The sequence below is a fragment of the Nasonia vitripennis genome, chromosome 5, assembly GCF_009193385.2.
Source record: "Nasonia vitripennis strain AsymCx chromosome 5, Nvit_psr_1.1, whole genome shotgun sequence".
NCBI classification, from domain to species: Eukaryota; Metazoa; Arthropoda; class Insecta; order Hymenoptera; family Pteromalidae; genus Nasonia; species Nasonia vitripennis.
The window spans coordinates 11,049,749-11,061,436 of record NC_045761.1 but is presented as its reverse complement, the minus strand read 5'-3'; the positions used below and the strand labels follow the sequence as shown (position 1 = coordinate 11,061,436).

Genomic DNA, 11,688 nt, shown 5'->3' with positions numbered 1-11,688 from the left:
AGCTGCGTTAGATAGATCAGAGGGCGCTCGAGGCATATCTCTTGTGCCGCCAAATTTGACGGAGATTGAAGAGTGTAGTGGTGTTAGTTGTGTATGTAGAAAAATCTCTTTTATTCTGAATTTTATGTACAATGAGTCTTGTTAGCATACTGTGCAATATGGCTTGATTTGATGAATCTAAACGCTACTGATTTCTGTGTGCGACGGCGTATCCGAAGCTGATTTGATCCGGGCTGAAACATTGGCAAAGAGCGTATTAGTGACATGCAGTGCAACAGTTTTTATTTAAAATTCTACAGTGCATAATATCGTGCTTAAGTACTCTAGTAAATTAAATTTCATCAAGTGCAAAATTGAGTGCTATTCTAGTTTATCGTGCGTATTTTAGTATAGGCCTGCAGTATCAGCGTGCATTGTTAACATATTTATATTTTTTGTACCTCTTGTCATCATCAGTAATCCAACGCTACGTTCTTCTGTGTAATTACATTGTATAAATGATACGAGAACAATGTTTGTTTGAAGAGGGTTTGTATAATAATTAAAAAGCAATATTTCTTGGATGAAATATATATATATATATATATATGTATGTAGATCTCGTTTCTTTTTTACATTAAAATATCTATAATATACATAATTTTTCGAAAAATAACGGAGATCTATTTTTCGCATGTATATACACAAAGTATCATCCATCATAAAACACTTGGAGAAAGTTTCGCACGTTTATCTCGCTAAAAAAATCTTATTCCACGCGCAGAAATAAAATAAAGAACGCTACATTTACTCCGATCGATTATTATATATAGTGGATGGGCGGAAAATCTTTTGTAAGAAATACGAAAAAGTAAACAAAGCATGAGTTGTTGAAGAAAATGAGAAATGATTCCGCGATTGACGGAAGTAAACGTTATACAGGATCACATGGCGCAAGCACTAGACACTTTAGTTTGACAACCAACTAATCGTTTGATGGTAAAATATTTTTTCAAATCGATACAAATACAGAATGTTTGCAAATAAAAAGGCACATGGTAGTCTAAGCGCTGATAGCAAATTTAAAGACACATCAAAACTATTCATCTGAATAACGTAACATTATTCTTCAACAGAAGTAGATGATTTGTTTTTTTCTACGAAATAACAGCGTCGAGAACAATATAAAAAATAATTAACTTCCATATCCTCGATAAAACGAACAAAACTGTGGCATGGATAGCAATGCCAGTGATGCAGTAGTGTCATTACAACATTATAAGCAACTATAAATACTAATAAAAAAGAACTCTTTGCTTATTTTGTAGTATGCACACATTGACATCAGAGTAGAAGGATCGTTTTTCGAGTTTACATAACGTGTACGGCAGATCATTTTTCTCTTATACACAGCTGATCAATTCACGGAATCATGATCAGATCGTCCGATTTTTGACGTTTCAGCGGCGTTGAGGTTGTTGTAGTTGTTGGCCTGCGGCACTTTAGCAGGGGCGAATACTCGTCGCTCGTCTCCCAGAGGCGACGATTGTGATTACTATCATCCCTGTTCAAGTACATCGACGCAGCCAGTGCGCTGCTGGTGATTCCTATGAATGAAATATTGCAGAACCACCAGTAGTATTTTCTCTATAGTTTTTTTTTTGCGGTTCTTTTTATACTCATGGCATTCTTTGTATTAATGAGCTATGGCAGTAGTTCCAGTATTCGCATGCTTGATTCCAGGTTATAGCCGATGCAGTGTTTGATTTTCGTGCGCTAACAGTTGACAATTTCGTATATACCTATATAGTGATGGAAATTAGCGATCTACTTTGATACTTGAAAATAAGTTGAACGTATTTGATTGGTTAAGTTAGAAATTGATTAAAAAATAGAAGGATACGCTTTGTTTTTTCAAATATCAGATATAGATCTATACACCTCGTCGATGGCATGCACGTTATACAGCGATGTACTTATAGTAATATTGTCAGGTTAAGTGATGAAATGCTAGCCCATTTTGAATCGACGAATAAATCGTGCTGTTTCGAGATGACAATGAAATGCATTAAATATACCCATCGATTTTACTTTCATACAATTAACAGTATAAACAGTGAAGCTCGATGATTCGCAATACAATTATGAATTTTAACCGTATCTTATGTATTAGCTGTGTTATTTAAATTTAAGAAGTAATGATGCTCTTTATCCCTTAATGCATTGCTTATAATTTTTAAAGCTTTCAAACTATGCCTTGTTTGCAATAAGTTTACTCAATCGAATAAAAATATGAAATTTGTTTCACAAAAGTTAAAATACAACTTAAAACTAAAATTATCCTAGATAACTTAATTATTAACGAAAATTATATCAAACATGAATACAAATCAAAACGCCTTAAATTGTATATCTTCTAAAATTCTTAAACTTTACAATAAAATGTTAACATTTGTACTCCATTAACGATACATTGCTTTTTTCTGAAAATACTTTTTTAGTTCCAACTACCTTTACGTGATTGCACTCTTCAACAATGATAATACCTTTTTGATGATTCAGGTAATTTTGTCGAAGTGTCAATACTTTTATATTTGTTTTCAAACCTATTTTCTAAATTTGTCCTCTGAATAAAATAATGATTTTCTTCTATACTCTATTGACTATTGAAATTGACACAAGTAGTGGATATGATTTAAATTTCTATTTAGGTAGTACAAATATCAACGTTTATAGAAACGCGAGAAAGCCATTACGTCCGTCTAATTTATATAACTGATGTTGCTCATTGATTCTAAACCAGCTTTTCGATATAAGAAAGTTCTTCTCAATCGTTCTAAATGCACTTACAATCCATTTTGACTTGGTGTGAAGTCGATGCTAAAGTCTTTCAAGCCTTCTCTTTCTCTTTCTCTCATAATTCTCACTTACATACCTAATTCTCTTTTTCGCTTTGTAAAACTGATTAGCACACTAACCATTCTGTCGCTTGGGATCGGTTAAGGATTCTTTGGCCGCACCCAGTTCGTCATCACATTGCTCGATCGCCGGTTCGTCGTGCACACGATATACGAAGAACATCGCCAGGGCACCGACTATCGGTGGTATACCCGCTAGTATAAACGGCACGGTATACGATCCTGAAAAAATCCAATGCGACATTGACTTAGACCTCCGACTGAATTACAAGAATACTCAGTGGAATAATATGTTATGTAGAAACGAGCGGTTTACCTGTGTGGTCGTAAATAAGACCGGCAATAGGTGGACCCGCAGTCAAGGGTATCGAGCACATTCCAAGCAAGAATCCGATTGCTTGCGCTGCATCTTTGTGACCGCAAATATCGAAGGCAATGGGGCCCAAGAGTGATATGAAGCAGCCGTCGAAGAGACCCATGCAGAGCGCGATGCCCAGTAGTACTGGGAAGTGCTTGGTTGAGGGAAGTAGCATCGTCAGGATACCAATACTTACGAATGATATCTGAGACAAAAACATAGTATGGTATGAAAAAAACAATAAACTCAGTGTGTAAGAAGACCAAGGAATAACAAATGTTTCACCTGCTGAAGAAGTATTCTATTGACTTTGGGCAGATCGGCAATGTATCCAAAGACAAGTCGCCCGACACCAGAAGTTATGCCGATGCACATGACGGGCAATTTCATATCGGAACCTATGAAGGCCGTTTCGACAAACTTTCCTATATGGACGTAAGGTACGAAGTATCTGCAGAAAGAAAAATTAGTTTCGTCTCATTATAGTGAGTCAGCTATTATAACATTAATATCAGAAACTTACCCGAAAAGTGCAATGGGAATAGCACTGGCCCAAACCACGTACTTCTTTCTCTTCCAAATTGACACGTTCACAGTCTCCTTGAGCATCGTAGAGAACTTCTTCTTTCGCTTCAGTTCCTCCTCTTCATCGGCCGAGTGTACTGATTGAAATAGAGAAAAAATGCATTAAAACACTTTTTCCACGAACGATCGTCAGCTCAAAGTAAAGCAGAAATAACCAACAGTGTATCGGCTTGAACAGCGTGCCGCACAGCATGACGACTCCCGTAAGTACAGCGAGCGCCCTGAGAGTGCCCTCGAGGCCGAATTTCTTGAGCATGAACTCCATGGCGTAGGGCAAGAGTATCGTGAAAACCGAGCTACCCGTCGTGACGATACCGTTAACTAGGCCAAGGTGTCGTTTGAAGTAGTGTCCCAGGATGACTAAACTAGGAGTATACGCCAAACTGGCGCCTACTCCGTACATCACACCGTAAGTCAGGCAGAGGTACTCCACGTGGTCGACCAGTAGAGACGACAGACCCATACCGGCTGCAGCCAAGGCACCTCCCAGGAACGTCGTCAGCTGAATACCGATCTTGTCCGTGAGAATACCGGCGATGGGTGACAAAAAGAAAGTCGTGCCGATCGTTAAGGATCCCACCAGAGCTGAAAGAGTAAGGTTTTCAAATGATTAATTAGAGGGAAATCAAAGTCGATTTGCGCAATAATCGGTATCAGTCGCGACTACTGCTTTCGCTGCGCTCTAAGTAGTATGAGCGTCATGAGCGAGCGCCCTATTGCCGATGGAGAGAAACAGAAAGAGCAGCAAGCATGGATGGATTCAGCTCAACTGATGCATGCGTTGTTGCAGCTGATGTCTATAAGTATAATGCATTTTCGAGACGAGCGTTTTTTGTTTAAAATAAAAGTAGCAGTAAAATTTCTCCGGCATACCAGAAGATAAAAAGTCTTATGAATAATTGTGATCAATAAATTTTCTCGCGTGCAGACGGAAGCCTATTTTCGTTTAGCGATAAGAGCATTTTTATCCTATTATAATATGTTGCATTTCGCATTGTATATGCTAGGCATTGGTCGAACCCGGTTGGACTTGCGCACATGACAGATAAAATCGGTTCAGTGACCAGAGGCTTTCAGCTTCTTCTCTCCTCCTCTTCGTCTTTTACACATATATACATATCGGATGCACTGATAACCGAGTGTTCGCTGCACAATAGTTACGGGTGCATAGCAATTATTATTGTCAATCGGTACAATAAACCTATGTCATCGAATGATCAAAAGCCACCGCGTCATCCTCTATTATCCTCACTGCCGGTTTTCTGCAGACAGATTTTTCGTCCCTTATTCGATATCGTCTACTATTGCTGCGATATTACAGTCTATTAATCAAACTGACACATTTAGCGATAGACGAATTAATTAACGCTAACTAGCTTTAAAGATTTATAAATAGGCATACATTGTTAGGAATCTTTTGGTAACTCAGCAACAAAGTAAAAGACATACGGAAACGCATCTACGGGATAAGTTTCAACTCAACTATGATTTTTCTCAATATAAAAGCATTTTAATTAAATTCGTACGCGTAATTTTAATCAAAATAAATTGCATTGAAAAATCATTCGAAGTAGACGCGCGATAGAGACCCTTGAGTGTGTCAGATATAGATTATCAGATTTCATAATCTTCTCCCATCTAATGACAATCCCCGTATTTCGCATCGTTGAATTCCAAGACAATAATAATACTACAGACAGGGCACGTAACGACAAAACCGATTTTGATAAAACGAACAACACACACAAAGGACGAAAAGGCATACAGAAGATCGCATCATCATCATTATCATCAAAGGCCAAAATCGCCGTCGCGCTTATCTTTCATGTGTAGCCGCCGCAGCCGCGATAGGTATAGGCCAATACATATATATATATATATAAGTACACGCAAGCAGTACTATCATTCTCGTCTTCGTCCCACGGGGCAGTGACTTGCGTACACTGCTCGTCGCGCCAACTTCCCATTGAGCGTCTTTTGCAACAATGTCTGGAGCCTTTACATTCATCTGTTGTAAAAGCTATCCACTGAATGCGTCACAATTATAATACTCTGATGGAGCGATATATATATATATATATATATATATATATATATATATGTGCACGATGAAAATTTATACGTACGCGGCTATAATAAGACGCAAGTTTGTAAATGCGCTGAGGAGTTTCGAGCACGCTCGAAAGCGTCGCGCAAAATCGATTTGATCGTATCGGGGATTTCGATACTTTTCATATCGTTAGGTATATAAATATTGTTATGTACAATTTGACGAATCACGACGTAGGTTGCACACTATGTGAAAGGGGTAGCTTTAATTGATTGCAGCGCGCTGACAGCTGGCTTGTTTGAGACTCTGAGTAGAATACAGTGACCTATCAGATTTTCCGTACGTATACCCTTGTGGATTGCTATTTTCTGTCCATTACAAGCTTGTGGAACGAGCAAAGCCAAAAAAGGCTGTCGGCGAATTGAAAGCCGCGCAGAAATCGATGGCATCAAAGACGCCGCGGGCGCAACGAGTTAAGTAACTTTAATTACGAATTCAATTCAATGCGGTCGTGAATCGAACGAGGAATGTACCGAGAGAAAGAGAGACTCTATAAGTACGGCGGTTAATGAATTCGAAAACTCTTCAATTGTCTTTTACTCGAGCGGCGAGAGGAACATATCGTCAGTATTCTTGCGTATATTAACGAACTCGTTCTTTTCTCGTCATATACGTGCGCCCGACGGGCGGATTGATTGCTTGAAATTGTCGCTCATTGTACCCGAGAGTCCGGCACTAATTGGCAAATGTAATTAAAGTCGACTGACCGCACCCCCGCACACGATAGTATACCTACACACAGTACACCGCTTATTGATATATAGGGATCGATTTATCGATATTGTCCCGGTCACCGCAATATAAAGCGCCGCTGCACTTGATCGGCCCCAAGCCGCTCTTATTCATATTATGCCTAATAATAATGTATGCATCGATTTTACCGCAGATCACTGCTTCATTGATCCTAATTTTTGTATATCTTAGCGAATCGAACGCGACACGTGCGCACTTGATTCGCTCTGGCGACTACGCGCGCTGTCAATAAAAATCTTGGTCGTTGTTTTGCCGCAACGAGGATACAAGAATTAATCCGCTGGAAGAGAACGTTGAATCACGCGAGCACGTGAAACAATATTCGAGATAACGTGTTCAGCTTGTTAATATCTCACGAATACAATATGCATTAGTTGTATATAAAAAAGATCACGCGACGTGATACATAGGCATTATCATCGACGAGTAATTCCCCAGGGAGATGTAAAGCAGACACGAAAAATGTCCATTAATAAAGTCAAGTTTAGCCGCGATCAAATCGCGCAATATACAATGGAATTTAATTGAAAAGCCTACTGAAAAGAGGGCTTTCTGATGTTTACGGATAGCGATTAGATAATACGACAGAAAATCAAAGTCGGCGCCCAGTAGAATAATTAGATAAAGAAAAGCGAGACACACCAGCTTTCGACGACACTTCGGTCTCGCCTTTTTCCTGCAGCCTTTTCTGCAGGTCCAGGTAGATGAACGAGTAGGTGTTGATGACACTGAAGAGTATGCCGTTAATGAGGAAACTGCCCACCATGATCGACCAGGCCCTTAAAGCAAAAACACAGCAATTGTGAAAATCCCAGTGTAAAACGTATAACGCATCGAATGAACAATATGACAAAATACCTCCAACCGCCGTCCGGAGGCTCATGCATCGTCCTGCTATCACCGTTGCCCACCTCATCCTTAGCCTCGGCGGCTTTGTTCGAGCCGTCGATCGTGAGAACAGTCGCGTTTCCGTTCTTGTGCTCGGGTGTCCTGGACCTCACAACCGTGGGCTTCTTGCCGCCGTTGACGACTTGCGTGTCATCCTCGGACTCGCTCAGAGGCTGGTTCTCCTGGTCGCGGACTGAGCCGTTGGTCTGATGGACATCCTTTTGGCTCGACTCGACATCTGTCATCGTCATCTTGTCGATGCTGTCCGCTTCGGCGGAGATTACGGGATTTACTCTGGAAGCTCAGCTTGACTGCGATCCTAATGATAAAATCGACGGCAAAAAGTTAAAAAAAACAAATTACCGCATTATGCAGAGAAAACACGTTAGCAAGCGTTGAAGCGGAGATTCATGAGATTCGAGATAACGCGACGAGCCGAGTTTACTCAAGACTTTTGAGTTTGTCGTATATACCTACACGGCGATAAAAGCTTAGGCAATTCGCTAATTATAGTAGGTATTACAGTTATGTATACAGACACACAGCAGCTTCTGTATATGATCATCGCTGTCGATTGCAGCGATAACGCGATGTACACGAAATCGTAGGGCGAGTTCCTCGCCGACAAAGAAGATTCCGCCTTTGCACCTTGTGGGTCAACGAACTGGATGCAACGAAGGCATGAATCCCATACAATCGCGCGCCGCATGCGAAAAACGCTGTTTAGCTGCAACGCGTGAATCATCGAAAATCGCTGGTAAAAAGCTGCTGAGAATTTTAGCGACTAATGACGGCAAATGCAATAAACTTATCTAACGCTAATTATATAAGTGTGGCATGATTCTTGATAATAAAGTTATTCTAATCGTTGCGTGAAGAAAGGAAATTGTTGTTGCAAGACTGATATAATTATTTTCTCGTCCAGGAGAGAGAAAGTTCTACTAATGTAACTGCCGATTGCACTCTGCTGGTACACAATGTGTACATACTTCGTATGTATTGTATGAGAGATAACATGTCCGGCAAATCAGCCGTTTCAGCGAGATTCTTACAGAAGATGAATTTTTTCCCCTCATTTCGTCAAGGAGATTAAATTTAATAGCAATAATACTCGCTCGAATCACCACTTGGTGACAAGATAATACAGCTGCTTCGATTTGGACTACAGCGGGCACGGGAATTGATTCGTTAATTTATGGCTTCACTAATCGCCGAATATGCCGAGTGTATATGCTTAATTGAAAGTGTTTTTGGCATAATTAGACTTGTAGTTGTCATTGCTGCGTTCGCATAGTTATTTGGTAACCTAATTGGTTCTCTCAGACTGGTACAAGGCCTCGAGATTCTGTGGGGTAAGCCGATGTTATCTCCGATTCTTTTTTACTTGGCATCTTTAGTTCGATCCTAACTGTTTGATGGGAAAACGTTTTTGGTACTCGAACATGAGTGAGTTTCAGAGAAGTGCCGTTTTTAATTGTCATTTTTTTATCGTTTAGACAAGACGTTAAAAATGAAGCTTATAAATAAAGCTTTTTAAAAGTTTGCAATAATAACGCTACATTATTATTACGATAAACATCCAGTTCTTCGTTTCTGATTTATTCTCGAGAGGCTGTAAAAGACGACGGGGAAAGTTTGATTCATTGACTGAGCGCGGGATAGGAAGAACGAGAAGAAGTAGATTCGGAGAAGTTTAATTCTATTGAGACCAAATAGAGGATTCGGGCTCACACGATGCAAACTGGACCTGGCATTGCATCATTCGAAAACCGACGGATTCACGAGCTGAACTGTGCAATAAAAATAGCAATTTTATGTTCAACTTTGTTGTAGAACGCGATTTATATTCTAATGTTTATAATAATAACAATACAGGTATTTCTAACGAAGTATAAAATTCTTTCGAATAATAGAATCGAATGATAAACAAGAATTATCGAATTTCAGGCAGAAGATAAAAATAAAAATATTGTGCATCTCGAGGCACTATATACAGAAGCTCGGGTTATAAAAACGAAAGAAACTACATCTGCAGACCACAGCAGACACATAAACCTCCGAGTCAAAGCCACAGCATAAGTAAAAAATGCAAGGCCAGCTGCGAAAACTGATCTTAGTATATGGCAAACCAAAGTAGTACACACGAACGATCGACAAACAGCTCGATCCTGACGTAGCCGCAAGCTCCGCAGTAGCTTCTATACGTATCGTTATATATATATATATATATATATATATATATATATATATATATAAATTTTATAATCAAAGCTACGTTTATATAACGTTACTACAAGTAACCGCAAGTTATCGTTTTTTTTCGCGGCGCAGTTTTTGACGGATGAAATAATCTGCGATAACCGTAGAGAAGTTACATACTTGCCTCCGATGCCGCAGTGGCACACGAATCGTAATCGCGTAAACAAATGTATATATATACTTAAGCGAAAGCTCAGAGTCCGGCGGCGCGTGTAAATGTACATTGTCGCGCTTTTTCTCCATTATTTTACAAGTCCGAATACACAGTCGAGCGTCACAAAGCGACTCTCGGGGACAAGGAAGCGCGATTATCTCATGAATGAAGTGTGTGTACTCGGTATTTATAGCAGCTGCGTCTACGCGCTGTTATACCTAGACCAGATACCACGTAGAAGTGTATTTTACAAACGCTAAGCGTTTTGCAGGCGGAAAGACGCAATTACATCAGACGTCGAGTGTAAAGTAGAGGAAAAAATTCCGCGATGACTTTCTTTCCTCCTAAAAGCGATTGGCTACTTATCCGCGCGCGTGTGCCCAGCAGAAATAATAAGAATGTCCAAGCATGAAGTAAAAAGTACTTATGCACGCACAGCATGACTTCGAGCGCACTCGTAAAACCAACATCGCTGACTCGCTATACGTATACACATAAGCGCGACGAAACGCACGTGCCATCGCGTCTCCGATACATAGGTACCGATACGATATGAACATACCTCGATCGAAACAACGGCGTCGGAAGTTACAGCACAGAGGATACCTACCTGCACGATCACCGCGTGTACGCCAGAAGATGTCCAGCGGGGCTCACATTCGGTCGCGCCGGTGTGTTTACCAAAGCTCTCCGTTTGGGTTTTACATAAATGAAACGTGCACACGCGGATAAGAAGAAGCGAGTCGACTCGTCGGTTAAGCCGCTCGTTGGCTACTGAACCGCGTCGCGCTTATACTTTATACTCTGCGCTCGCACAGCCGGCGCGCGAGCATCACGATCACGCACACACGGACTCACGGCCCGGCCCCACACGCGGCAATTTCGAGACTCTCTCGTGTGAAGTCAAAGTATACATATGTGTATAGTGAGCGAGAGATACCAACCGGCCGATATACCGGAGCTATGCGTGGAGACGGCTCTATGCGTTTGCCACACACGATACATACACACACACACACACACACACATATATATATATATATATATATATATATACATATAAATAGAGCCGGGGACGCTCTGCTGTTCTCTGTGCGCCTCCAAACACAATTGTTGTGACGATCGCGCCGTGTGTATTTATAAAAACGTTCGTGTCTGCACTCACCGCGTATACAAGCTTACAGGATTCACGAGCGAGTTGGAGTGCGCTGGATCGAGTTATCAGCAAAACAGATCATCAGCCGCGACCACGTGCGAATAGCACTCGTATAGAGGCGAGAGGGGAAACCTCTCTACCGGCGCTTGTACGCGCGTCTAATAGCTATACGCGCTAGAGTGGCTATTACTCAGTCACGAATTTGCCACTTTAATTCACTCCCGACACGCGAAGGCGGCTGATTTTTTCTTCACACCGGGGATAATCAATGAAAGAACGGGGCCTGACTAATTTTGGAGTATCATACGCTCTCATGCTCCGAAAAGCTCATGCACGTGCAGGCTTTCGATGATTCGTGTAACATTGATGCATATAGGTGTGTACGATAACTCGAGATGCGACGCGTTTGCTGAAACTCGAGAATTCGCTCGTATACGTTGAAAAAAGCTAGAGCCTGTACTTTTTCTATCTGTATGAACTTGTAGTGCATCTCGATCGAATATCATTGTTATTCTGCGTCATTCGATT

At 40.7% G+C, this 11,688-nt stretch overlaps 1 protein-coding gene across 5 annotated transcripts; it reads right to left on the bottom strand.

Moving 5' to 3' along the window:
• Positions 1 to 81: 81 nt before the first annotated feature.
• On the bottom strand, positions 82 to 11,592 carry LOC100124182 (solute carrier family 16, member 10). 5 transcript variants are annotated; one of them, XM_008217617.3, is made up of 9 exons: positions 10,615 to 10,981; positions 7,562 to 7,910; positions 7,346 to 7,482; positions 4,000 to 4,425; positions 3,779 to 3,917; positions 3,541 to 3,706; positions 3,214 to 3,460; positions 2,958 to 3,119; positions 82 to 233 (listed from the first exon to the last, which is right to left on the bottom strand). In XM_008217617.3, the coding sequence occupies exons 2-9, from the start codon at positions 7,840 to 7,842 to the stop codon at positions 178 to 180; spliced, it is 1,614 nt and encodes a 537-aa protein (XP_008215839.1). In that variant the 5' UTR covers positions 7,843 to 7,910; positions 10,615 to 10,981; the 3' UTR covers positions 82 to 177. The 5 variants fall into 5 exon arrangements, with proteins under 5 accessions (XP_008215839.1, XP_016838247.1, XP_031787952.1 ...); XM_016982758.2 differs by lacking the exons at positions 82 to 233; positions 10,615 to 10,981 and adding exons at positions 729 to 1,586; positions 11,170 to 11,592; XM_031932092.1 differs by lacking the exons at positions 82 to 233; positions 10,615 to 10,981 and adding exons at positions 729 to 1,586; positions 11,062 to 11,111.
• Positions 11,593 to 11,688: the final 96 nt, after the last annotated feature.